Below are 13,270 nucleotides of genomic sequence, written 5' to 3' on the forward strand. Positions count from 1 at the left end.
TTCAGCGAAGTCGAGGCGCAGACCCGCGTGCAACGCGAGACGCGTGCGTTTGACAATGTTTCGCCAAACCACCAACATTCCCCAGGTGCATTGAAGGCCGCAAATGGTCGAAGGGCCGTCGACCATTGGACCAAAGGAGCACAGCGTTCGGTCGCTAGGTACACGAGGGTGGCTCCGATGTTAATTGAAATCATTGAAATCGTAAAACAGGCCGGCTGAAAGGGCGTTTGCTCTTTCACCCCGTGGTAATTCCACGAGGCGTCAAGCGGACCGGCAAAACGTTTGTCGCATCTCGCCACGTTCGTCCGCTTTAATAAAGGCGAAACGTCGCGCGCAGACACGAGAATTTCCGCAAGGGAACGAACGAGGAGAAACGCGAATCCTCCGCGTGACGAGAACTCGCGTGAAAACGCTATTTCTGCCGGTGAATCGAACGGGTAATGGGAAATTTTGTTTCGTTCGAGTCGACCGTGAAGGAGGTACGAGGTTCGGGCTTGATGATTTGCGGTAGCTTGAGCAAATGCAGCTGGTATCGACACTGATTGAGTGTGATTCTTGAATGAAACGGATGGAGAAGGACGGCTGGAGTGCGACGTTTCTGAATCGGCGAGTAACTACGACTTTTTCAAAGAACGGAAAATTATTGCGTTATATGAAATACGATTGAGGAAAATAAAGTTGCGTACTGTTTGAAAGAGGGTGCTGTTAAGAGAAAATAAATATGCGATGGGAAGACGAAGATGGAAAAATGATTTAAGCGTGATCGGATCGTTCTGCGTCGGTTTTAAATTTGCACTAAGAATATAGACGCCGCGCAATCGTGATAAAAATTGTATGATAAATTCGCTACGAATACATTTTACGGTCATTGTATACGATGTTCCGATTCGGTTGAATATTACGCAAACAGTGATATTCTGTAATTTAGTGAAATGCGACGAAAGAATGGGACAATGCGGTGTACAAAATAGGCATTTCGAGAATTTTAAATATCGTGGAAATTATTGATACGATTAGTAAAAGCATGTGTTGCCATCTATACGGATTTGCTGGAAACTGTAGAACGTACATATATCGATTCTAAAAAAATTAGAGTTCTTTCTTACCGATTGAGACAGTCCCGATAAGAAACCTGTCGAGAAAATAAATAATTTTAAAAACTAGTCGTGGCATGTCATAAACAAATCTTAATATGTATAAGCGAAGCATTTATACATTAATATTAATAAGAATTTGTTATAATATTTACCACCAGATGATATTACCGATGACACAATACGGTATTCAACATCGGTCGATAACAGAAGACGAGAATATCTTACTTATCGGGATAAGGTAACCAGTTCCCTACGTTACCTTTTAAAATATTTGCTTACACGATGAAATCATAGAAAAAGAGAACAACAACACGAATCGGCTAATATTTCAAGAACTTTTATATATAATACAAAATATAGCTATCTTTTAATATTTCACAAAATAGAAGCACACGAAATGGTATATTAAACGTTATCATCGATTTTCTTGAATCGTTTGTTCCATTGGTCCTTCTTTTTCTTCAAATTTTTCTTGCTCAGCACACTCTTTTCCTTCAAATTTTTTTTGCTCTTCCCACTGTTTTTCTTCTTCCAATTTTTGTAGTCTCTCCAATCTCTTTTTTCTTGCCAAAATTCTTCCATGCTTTATACTTTTTATATGACAGTTCCACTGATATTCTCCAATAAATATCCTGTCGCAGATCTATCAAGAAAAAATGGAACCTTATAATTGTTTCCAATGCCAGAGTAACCATACGTCGATGATCGATAATTATAAATATAAGAAAAAATGTTACATCGCAATAATGTCTTTCCTCGTTGCTGCTGTCGCTAACTTTTTCGTTTTCCACCGTCTCGTTCAAAGGTTTCTGTATAGGTTTCTCCCCTCTAAGCACAGCTTCGATTATTGCTACAGCTGGTTCGTACACATGACTGTTCCACTGATCCAGATTAGTGCAATCTAATGTATAAATTGGCGGTACCTGCAATCGTTTAATTGAACAGAATTCAAAAATTCCATCAAACATAATAAATATGTTATAATACATAAACGCACAAAGAACATTATATTGTCTTTAAGTAAGATATTTATACAGTTGAATCATACCTGTCTATCACTGCGACGAAGTAAACGATTTTGGATCCATTTTTCTTGCTTCTTCGCGTACCTTTTCGTAACTATTTTTAGATCGTCGATACCCTGTCGTAGTAATTCCTGACCCTTTAAGTAAAACATTCTCATCTATATATCGATATAACATGACTCGTGGGAATATAATATATACTTTATGTTAGCTCTCTATCGATCTTTCTCATTCGAACAACCGATGCGTCAGATCCAAAAAGAAACTGTCATCGTCGTCGTACATCTTGCCAATTTCTCCGTCTTCCAAACGATATCGGTAATAATAACAAGAGAAAACAGTTTAAAAAAGCTCTTCAAACATCGCTCTACCGCTCTTCGATCATTCGCAACTGTTCTTGCACGACTCGCGCCGCTAATCTCGCAACTTCAAACGCGTATGATAAAGTAGGATTATTCGACTCGAGCTAAGTAATTTGTCTCGCAATTGGCCGATTCGTCGTACTTCTAGCGTCGTCCTCGATGGGACTGCTCTATCCGGTACTTTGTCATTTTTCGACATACGCAACGATGCTACCTCACTACGTGTATACGTATATCGAAAGTCTGTCGAAAGACTGACGCGCAAAAACACTGGAAGGAAGACGATGGAATGTAAAAAAGAAAAAGAGAATGGATGCTCCACTCTTGGAACCGCAACATCCAACAAGAACATCGAGCATCCCCTTAAAGCCCTCTGCCTTCGATTTCATTTCTCTCTTTCTTCCTTTCTCTAAAAGATATAAAACGTCTGCTTCGTGCAACAACGACGCGCAGCTACGACGAAGAACGTGACGACGTTGCAGTTCGCCGCTCCTGCTTACCTTTTTCTCTTGCTTCTCATCCTCAGGCAACACGAGGTAAGCGTGAAACTCCTTGAAGCCGATGCTCTGAAAGATGCCCTTCGTGTAATCGGCTGACCTGGAATGTAAACATTCGCCGAATCGTGTCTGCTCTCGCACAGCCTCTCTCCGCCTCTTTCGCTTCGCTCGCGCCGCCGATCACCGATTCCATTCTCCGGCAGCTTCACCGTGTCTCGCATGTGCGTTTATGCCTCATTTTCCCTTTGCTTTTCTCTTTTACTGCTAATTAACACTTGGTGACCAGTGAGTTCGCAGATCGTTCGATAAGCATCGTTTTGGCTAAATTACGATCTTCGTCGGTCGCGCGTGCGCCAGTTAAAATACGCTTTTTACCCAAGGTGTTTGCAGTTTCGATAATTTCAACGAATTACAAGATACAGATATACGATTTCAACTTCGAACGAAATCCTAATAAATCTCGGCAGCGTTTGGCGTCTAACGCTGTCGGTGGATTCCGGGTATGAACCGTATCAAACAGGAAGAAATTCCCAGACGTTTCGCCAACTTTGCAGTTAGAGTTTCATAGTAAGGTTCGAAGGACGCGCTGATACTGCTGCGCGTCTGGAAAAATACTTTTAGTCGTTTAACAGCGTTAGATCTAATAAACCAGGTTGCGAAAGCATCAAGGATCATTAACAGTATCTAGGCAATTTTATCTACGCAATTTCTATAAAATAAAATGATTATCGTTACCATTATCTCGATCGTTGATATATCGAGCGTCACGTGAGTTCTTTACACTTTGCCCTGGGAACCGCAACAGATTGAAATATACTACACGCCGTAACACTTAATTCTTCTAAAATATTATGTTATATTTGCACATTCTTTTCTCCGACGATATTATCTAAATTATTCGCGTCGTTGAAGATTTTCTAAGCCGTGAAATTAATAAAAAAAAATTAATAAAAAGTCTAACGAAACGTAGGTCACCGACGACCACCGTGGCAGTCAGCCACGTGTTAATTAGTAACATGGTTGTTTCGACTTTTGTTAATATCGAATTATTATTTTCTAAAGACATTTGCGGAGGCCTTGGTTCCATCGTCTTTAAACGTCGTCCGACAAGCACGTCCTCGGGTCAGGTTCTCGAGTGGCGATCGTGTCTCGGTTGGCGAGAGACTGCATTTTGCGGGCTAGCGGTCTTATCATGGGTGGATACTGTGGATAGCGATAGCGGGCGAGGCGAGGCCTAGCTTACGTGGCGGGAAAAGTCGAAGCCGCGGCCACGGTTCACTTGCTGGCACACGTGTCAATGCCAAATATGTAACTGCCAGTAGTGCAAGTAGATATCGGAATCTAACGGTGGTGTGGGTGTGCAAGTGCACGCGCGCGTATTACGTTAATGGTGTTACGGGCATCGGCGGACAATCACGACATAAACTTCGTTCCGAACATCTTATTTCTGGTTAAGAATCGCTGAGAATAGATTTAGCTACGATTTAAGCTTTACGTAACAGAGTAATTGGAAATTTTGAATCTCAAGTGGATTGTCTCGTTTATATGGCTGACTAGGATGACTTATATCACTTGGATCACTTTTCATCCACTGCTTTGTGGTCGTAGCTTGTTGAGAAATTAACAACAGTTTTTTAATTGATTGATGATTTTTTTTTGAAATTTAATTGAAATATATCGAACGTTAAGAATGTAAAGTTACCGATTTATATGGAGCAGCGTTTTACTTGCTACACGAGTCGCTCGGAAACCATAATAATTAACTCTATATATTGAGAAATATTTGGGGAGAAAAGCAACGATTTTTATAAATGTTATGTGTTTTAATTCATCTTGGAGATTAGGGTTGTTCGTGTCATTTCGTTCGAATATAACATTTAGGAAGGTAACGATGTAAGGATATATTGTTCTTTTCCATTTTTATTACATGCGTTTTAACATCGACCGCTAAAGTCACTTGCCAGGTATATCGCTGTTTCGTCATCGATATTTAACAGACAGTCCACGAAATTTGTGTTTGTAGACGACCATCGGGAAGCACATTAACATCATTTTTTATTACGATAGCACACAATGTGTCTGTCGAAAATATGACACATCGTTACCTTCTTTGACACTAGAAATACGGAGCTATTGTACATTACAAACGAAGATTAATGATTCCATTAGAAAACTAAGATGAAAAGTTAATATTTTCTCAAAAGTCATTTTTCTTCGAAATTCTCGATGTCAGTTATATTTTTCCCACTATACAGAAATATCTAACTACTTTTTCTAAAATTCTATAATAACCTTCCATTATATACACGCTTTGTACTCTTCGCTTCGCACTTTTATAACTTATTTTACAATTTATTTGCAAGAAAATATTATAAATTGTAATGTCAGATATATATATATATATATATATATATATATATATATATATATATATTTCCAAAATAAATGAAACAAGTGAACTAGTTCCAATTGAATAAAGAGATAAAACTTGGACATAGTACGATAATTAAAAGTATCGTATATCGAAAATACCGATCTGATAATTAATTAAATTAAATTAATATAACGCTAATTAAATTTTGTCCACAGTGGTTAAAACGATCTAACAATATAATAATACTTGAGATAATCAAAACGAAGCAGACGAAAGAATATAAAACAAAGATTATAATTCACGAATAAAAGAGAACATGCATATGTTTGTTGATTAGGGACTGGCTTTTTAATACACAATTCGAATTTATAGCGTGTTGATTCCATAAAATGACGATAAGTGCGATTTCTAGCCATTAAGATACCATTAATTTGTACGTCTTGATAAAACTCACATATCATTATTGGAAATGAATAAAGTATTCAGATACTTACGAGTAGTCATTGATAATTAACAATTTAAGATCACATTTCTTGAATGTTGCTCTAATTTTGTTGTCAATCCAAAATTAATGCTGTACGTATCGATAACAATTGTCATTTCTTTGATAAATCTTCCTAAAACAGCAACTTTGAAAATAACAGAATCTTACTATCTTTGAAATTTCAGGCATCTGTGAAACGCGAAGCGATGCCAAACTTTTAGTCAACGATGTATATTTACAAGCACAGAGACATACAATGAACTTTTTTCTCGTACAAACTTCCGTCTAACCTTTTTAAAGTATCCTGTATAAATATATTTCGTACATAAACTTTTTGTCGAATCCTTTCGAAACGCCCTCTGTACAAACATTGCTCGTATAGAAAATTTTTGCCCATCTATCTTTTCGAAGCATACTATATCATAAAACTACACGGTGGTCGGTATCTTTCGCCAGGCATCGTAAATCTGTTCAAATTAATGCAAATTGACTAACCCTGCGACATTTCGATACTTAATACGTCAACTTAACAAACCGTTTTAGATCCCTGTTAAACGTATTTGCAGAGAGCTCGTTAACGTCTTTTTTCGTTTCTTGCCCTAGCGTATCAAAGATCGCGCTAATTTTCCACGATACCGAATGCACGTATCTCGCCGATCGCCGTACTTAACCAACGCGACACCGTTTTATCTAAAAATTTCATATTTATCGTTTTCAAGAAAATCGTTATTAACGAACCGATAGTATCGATAACATTGATATTCGCGTTAGATACACGATCCGAAATTAATCAGAGATGCGCCAACATTCTTGCATCGGTTCACGATAATTCCGGTGCCAATAGCAGGTGTGTAGCGATAATGACAACAGCCACGTACGGTGATAGTAGTGGCAAAAGTAATTAAGATAACGACGAGTGACAGTAATCATTATCACGAATACATAAATGCTTTGAACTATTTTTGCTACTCGTTGCCAGGCAGACGTATCATTTACTTTTACACGCACCCGAGGTTATCAGGTTCAGAAGAGATACATAATATACGCTACCAGTTGATAAGTATTTAGACACCTGATGTAATTTTGCCAATTTTATATTCCTCGTACAATGACTATTAATACTCGGATATCATAAAGATTCCTCTATATATTTCTTGACGATAATGCTATTGAATTAACTGCTTCTTAATATATTTGAACACTTCTTGTAGTTGATAGAAAAATAGACGTTATTCGTTTGATTTACATAGCCTTTTGCATAATAAGCGATGAATTCAATAATGGTGAAATTTACAATCGCAAGTGAATTCGGACAATGAGCAATTTACATTAATTTTATATACGTATATAATAAATTTATATTAACAGGAATATTAATAGAAGTCACTGGACAGAAACGATCTTTAAATAGAAATTAGGCTTTCATGAGCTTTTCATATTTTCGAGATTGCAATAAAGAAACGTTTCTAAATGTTCACTTTAGTACGCTATTAGATATTATCTCACGATGTGATTAGCGAAAGTTGATAAGCTGAGAATATTCAACATGTTGCGTATACGACAAGGTGTGTTTCTTTCCCTTGTCAAACTCTACCGACCTGATAGAAATTGTCAGTCGATTAACGGCTACAGATTTGGTCGGGAAATTTTTTACATCGATGCTAATGAACTTTATACGTGTCATTTAACACTATTTCGTAATGCATATCGTTTTGCAACTCTGTTACATTTTGTATAACCGTATGATATCGATGTTATATCCTCTAATATCCCACAGTTATAATATGCAAAGTATTTTTAAATTTTAATATTCGGATAATTGAAAATTTGTAATTTTGAATATTTCAGACCTCGGAAGTTTGGAAGTTAGAATATCTGGAAGCTTTAAAATCTTGAAGTTTGAAGTTTAAATATTTAAAAATTTGGAAGTATTTATATATTTTTGAATATTTCAGACCTCGGAAGTTTGGAAGTTAGAATACCTGAAAGCTTTAAAATCTTAAAGTTTGAAGTTTAAATATTAAAAAATTTGAAAGTTTGGAATATTAAAAATTTAGAAAACTTATACCCAAGTTATTCAACTTGTAAGAGTAACTTAATAAATAAATCTCAATGTTCGTTAAACATTTTCCAACGCTTCCTAGAAATATTAAAAATCGATAAAACGCGAGTTTATAAAAACCATGATAACATCAAGGAATTATAAGACAGTGATCGATTCATGGAACATGATGATAACAACACGTTTCAAGAAACACGTGAAAAGAAAGAAGGTCAAATGTTGCTCGGGAGCTGGTTATTTTCCGGTTTTTCCATGATTTGCAATGAATGGAATTTGCAAGAAACTGACTTGATTGATCATGAAAATTCCGAACTCATCGCGGGATCCTCCATTCTTCGCGTGTCATGCATTATCAATATCTTATCGCGATTAACAGAATCATAATTAACGAATCCATTCATAATGAGCGAAAGATTTTTAATTTGCATATAAATACGAGTTACATGGCATTGAGGAATAAATTGAACGATCGGAAATATTGTAACGCTATAGGTATTCTAGACTTATTTCCTCGTATATGGAAAACAGCGAATATAACGAAATAGGAGTTTTAAGAATGCATCGAGGAAAAGATATAGTATAGAATTTTAAATATTCAAATGCACGGTATAAATAGATATGTATTTCGTATCGTGATTTAATATTAACGATACAGATATCAATAATAATTTCTCTTAGTTAAATAAACGTTCTACGAAAAAGTTTCCTAAAGAAATCCAAAATTCTAAGCCGATCTTTTCTTTTTTTTAAACTCTTGAATTTTATGCGATGAGATGAAATCTGTCAATCTAATTCTAAGAAAAAAGTACCTATCAAAAGGAACAAATAAAGAAAATATTCATGAAGCTATCTCTAAATTAAACAACCTTTTTATGCTATTTTTAACTGTGTCAAAAAACCAACCATCTGTGCTTATAGACATTTAAATGAAAGAACAAACTGTATAAACACCGGTGCAATTACCACAACATCCAAATGAAGCATTTATTCGAGTATCTGACATTGAGGATAGAACCAACAAAAATCGACAAAGATTAGCATATGAATAAAACAATGGACAGATCGGGGGATCGAAAATTTAGTAACATGCACGGTTTATTTAGCGTCATGAAGGTTTCGTGTAATTAACCGATCTCATCGCTCTCGTATCGGTACACTGTATTAATCACACCTGCCTTCTGAAACTTTGATGTTTCAGGCAGTGACGTCACATCCGGCAGAAGCCGAGCAGGCAAAGCCGGTGAACAGGAGCATTTGCATAATACGAGACATGCTACTTGCAGAAATGTGCGAGTATCGAGCTATGTAAGTAGGAGCGAAACCGTGGAAGAAGGTTATAAGACGTGGAGAAAAAGAAGAGCCGATAATTGTACGAGATATAATCATCGTGAAAATATTTTGACGTGGGCTTGTTTCTTCGTTACACGTAGCGAAATATAATGAACTTGTTCCTTGTTACGCGTGTAAAATTATTGTCAAGCGCGTGGGCCATGAAGAAATTTATAGCACGTGACTTTTACACGATATCATTACTGTTTCCTTTCTCTTTTCTTCATTCTTATTTAAATATTATTTTCGATATATATTTAAATATATATAGGATAATAAAACATTTTTATCAACCTTCGTAATATTCTGCGCACGATTTTCTCATCTTTTCTCTCTTTTATAAATCATATGAATTTTACATGATATTATTACAGTGTTCTCTCTTCTTCGCTATTTAAATGTTAAAATATTTTCATTACTCGTCAGAATACTCTACAACTTGTCCTCTTTTTGTAGATGACTAGAATTTTTAATGTTAACAATGTCGTAACAGAAGACTGATCAATTGTGTATTATACCAGGATAATCCGATATTTTTATTTGATACATCTCCATTCATAATTGTCGGCCTTCGTCCTAAACATCTGTTGGTCTCGTGCAAAGCCTTCAACCCCAGAACTCTCTCGTCCAAAATTCGCGATGCTTGACCTGGGTTACTAGAAGAAGAATCGTACACCACTGAAAATTTAAATCGCATATCAAATATAAAAACTATAATTTCTTCTAAATCTCCTTTTATCTAGTCCTCTCCTGCGGACCAGAAAAGAAAAAAGAAAAAAGCTTCCATCCCTTGCATCGTACGTTAAGCCAATTTGCGACCTGGAAGACGCTAAATTTCTCATAGACTGTTCTGATAGTCCAGTTAACGAACTAACCAATATCGTTCCATATTATAAGATTATGGTGTTCATCTTTGAAAGCTTGTTTCACCTGCAAACGTACGTAGCTTTCCCTTATCAATTACCGAAAAACAATGATTTTCATCCCTTGTATCATATATGCACGTATATACCGTACACTAAAGCTCATGCTACCTACAAGACGCTAACCTTCTCGTAGACTGCTCTGGTAGTCCCGTTCCCATGAACTCCTTCCAGACGTCAATGTAATTCAGTCGGAACCCCCTGACTGGCTGCAAGTTGCGTACCGCGCATTGCACGTGCCGTAGCGAAGCCGACTGCAAATTGGCCTGACGGCGTAATTTGCATAGCTGCTGGTGCAGCGGCGCGATGCGCCGTTCACTCAGGCGATCCGCACGCATGTATACGATAGCGAGCGGCGATAATTAACGATAATTGTCAGCGAAAGGAATTAAAGCGTCGCGTCGAACGACCGGAAAGTCAGGGATTTTGTCGGTTGATGGGACGCGACGGGCAAACACGGATCAAAATGGGGAAAAAGGGGACGCGAAAGGGGTAAGCGTTCGCTGGGGAAATGGTGTACGTAATAAAGAGAGCGCTGAAAGAGAAAGAGGAGTAGATAATTCAACAAGAAGGGTGTGTGCGTGGAAAAGTGGGTAATGAAAGGGTGGCAGAAGGGTGAGAATGAAAGAGGTGAGAGCAAAGAAAGAAGGTGTGTTAATGTGTCATAGAGGGAGAGAGAGAGAAAGATTAAATGAGGGTGAGTGCGAATGAGAAGGAAGGATAGAGAAAAAGAAGAGTTGCGTGTGTACAAGGGTGGGAATTGTCCTCTTTGGGGCAGGAAGTGGAGAATCCATTAGCACCGGTAAATTAACTGGTGAATTTCCTCGGTTCTATAAAAACTGTGCTGTCAAAATCATACGAACGAAAAATATTAATTTTTGGACGAGAAGTTGCGAGATCATTGAATCTCATTTGCACTGCACTTGGACGTCACATCGTTGCAAATACGGAATTTCTCGTTGTTTATAAACGACAGTTACGCGTTTTGTCGTTGTACACAGTCTCAACAAGGATTCAATTTACAACATTCTCAACAAGTCATCAAATTCCACGAGAATCAGGTAGCAGACATAAAACGCTTCGCCTTATCGTCGCCTCTGTTTGCCTCTTTTACACGAATGCAAGGTCCAGTGGTGACGCTGTCAAGATTTATTTTTTAATCATTTGCGATGTTTGGCATACGTCGTTTCATGTATAATGAATTTATCCGCTAAGGGAACAGGGGATATCCATAATTTTTTATGTAAAATGGTATACGATTCTTTTTCTGTTTTTTTCTTTTTTTTTTTAATAAATTTAATATTTACTTTAAAAAAAATATTTTAAAAAAGGGTATTTTTGTAAAGATAATGTTTAAAAAGAAATATAACTTAAAAAGAGAAATCGAAATCGATATTTAGTGGGATTTTGTAGGAAACGAAAATTTACCGAAGACATTCATGAATATCGGTAGCAAAAGTCAAGGTATTGAGCTAGTATGTTTTACTAATAACATATAGAAACAATGGAATTATACTTTGACTTAATACAAGCACACATTAAATTTCAGAATTACGTAGTTTTTTTTCGATTTAGAATTGTATTCTTGAATCCAAAAAAAAACTCGTAGACAAATAATACCACTGTAAAATACTAGCAGATTTGAATTTAGCACGAAAACTATAACTACTTCCCGATCCTTGAACTCGCGCTCAGCTTATATAATGCTTACAATTTTAATTCTAATAGTATAACAGTACTACGCTTTAAATAAACATTAGAGGAATGAAACGTTGTTTTCCTCCACATAGTGTTAAAAATACAGCTGATATTTGTGACATTTTATCGAATTCTTTGCATTCCCTGTGTCAGTGTCACTCGATAACCAGAAGGTGGATAGTTCTGCATACGTAAATACTTTTCAGGTGAAACGTATTAAATTATGTTGTACCTTCTTAACCAGTATCTTCTCTCGACTCTTTTCTCTCGCTGAATATTATGATGAGTAGTACACTTTGTATATTTCGTGCGCTTTAGCGTATTGTGTGCAGTTTTGTATCTTTAAATTTCCCACAAATGCATAAACTTTCGCAATCTGATCATAAGCGTTAGCGTACGCAAATAGAAGCTTGTGTCTCTTATGTTACAAGCTAGTATTACAAATACTCAATTCAATTTCGAATATACGTGTACACAACGTTACCCTGGAATCATGCAAGCGTGCGCAACGTTTCATTCCAACGAGGCAATTTTTCAGCGAGGCCGTAATTTAGAAGCGACTCAAGGTGATCCTGTTACGTTGCTGAACCCGTGCAATGTTCTATCCGCGGCGAACACAATCGGTCGACGAGAAATTCATTTCACCTGGATAAGTAACGGTGGAAAAATGGCATCGACAGCGGGTATGAAGCATTTCCAATCTCTGGCTGTCCTTTCCGCCGGATCACAGGCGAAACAACCGCGGCCAGAGAACCGTTAGCAAGAGAGAAAACGCGAATCGCGATAAGCTAGTGTATCGATTCGATTTAAGCATTACGCCAGCAGCAGTACACTATGGAAAAAGTACATCGCCGATAAACGATTCGAGAAACCAGGTTTATTGTTTTTATTCACCTCGCCTATACCGCTTATACATTTTGCGCCCTTCGTCGTTACGAATGGCGATACGAAGTCGAGGAATACGATTATACCTCTTAGAGGCTAGTTGCTGCAATGCTCGTTATCTCTTTGAACTACATCCGTGGTGAATTTCTATTGGATTTTGAGAATTCTTAGATGTAATTGAAAACTCGTCTCAACGCTATAAATACTGGAATTTTCTTTTCTTAGCGTTCAGTGTTCTCAACTTTTTAATTCGTCAATCCATTAATAAAGAATTTTTGCCGAATATTTAAAATCCCTTAATGCAATAGAATAATTGTCTTAACTCTATCGATATTAAGATTCGTTTCAGCATTCTCTTTTTAACTCTATAATTCGACGAGGATTTCTGTTAGCTTTTCTGGAATTCTTATATGCGATTGAAAATAATTGGTTTTAATTTTAGCGTTATAAATGCCAAATTCCTCTTTTAATTTACAATGCTGCAAAGATAATTCTTGATTTCGAATTCATTTTGCCAAATTTTCTAAAGAAGCT

The 13,270-nt window shown here is 36.8% G+C and overlaps 1 protein-coding gene across 2 annotated transcripts in view; it reads right to left on the reverse strand.

Annotated features, from left to right (window-relative positions):
• Positions 1–1,418: 1,418 nt before the first annotated feature.
• The window catches only part of LOC132907090 (tRNA dimethylallyltransferase), a 120,298-nt gene continuing 108,446 nt past the window's right edge, over positions 1,419–13,270 (reverse strand). For both annotated transcript variants that reach the window (XM_060959845.1, XM_060959846.1), the window contains exons 6-9: positions 2,985–3,081; positions 2,146–2,259; positions 1,835–2,020; positions 1,419–1,740 (exon numbers count right to left, since the gene is read on the reverse strand). In XM_060959845.1, coding sequence (XP_060815828.1) covers positions 1,513–1,740; positions 1,835–2,020; positions 2,146–2,259; positions 2,985–3,081 — 625 coding nt within the window. In that variant the 3' untranslated portion in view covers positions 1,419–1,512. The remainder of the gene's footprint in view (positions 1,741–1,834; positions 2,021–2,145; positions 2,260–2,984; positions 3,082–13,270) is intronic.

The sequence above is a fragment of the Bombus pascuorum genome, chromosome 5 (genome assembly GCF_905332965.1).
Source record: "Bombus pascuorum chromosome 5, iyBomPasc1.1, whole genome shotgun sequence".
Classification (NCBI taxonomy): domain Eukaryota; kingdom Metazoa; phylum Arthropoda; class Insecta; order Hymenoptera; family Apidae; genus Bombus; species Bombus pascuorum.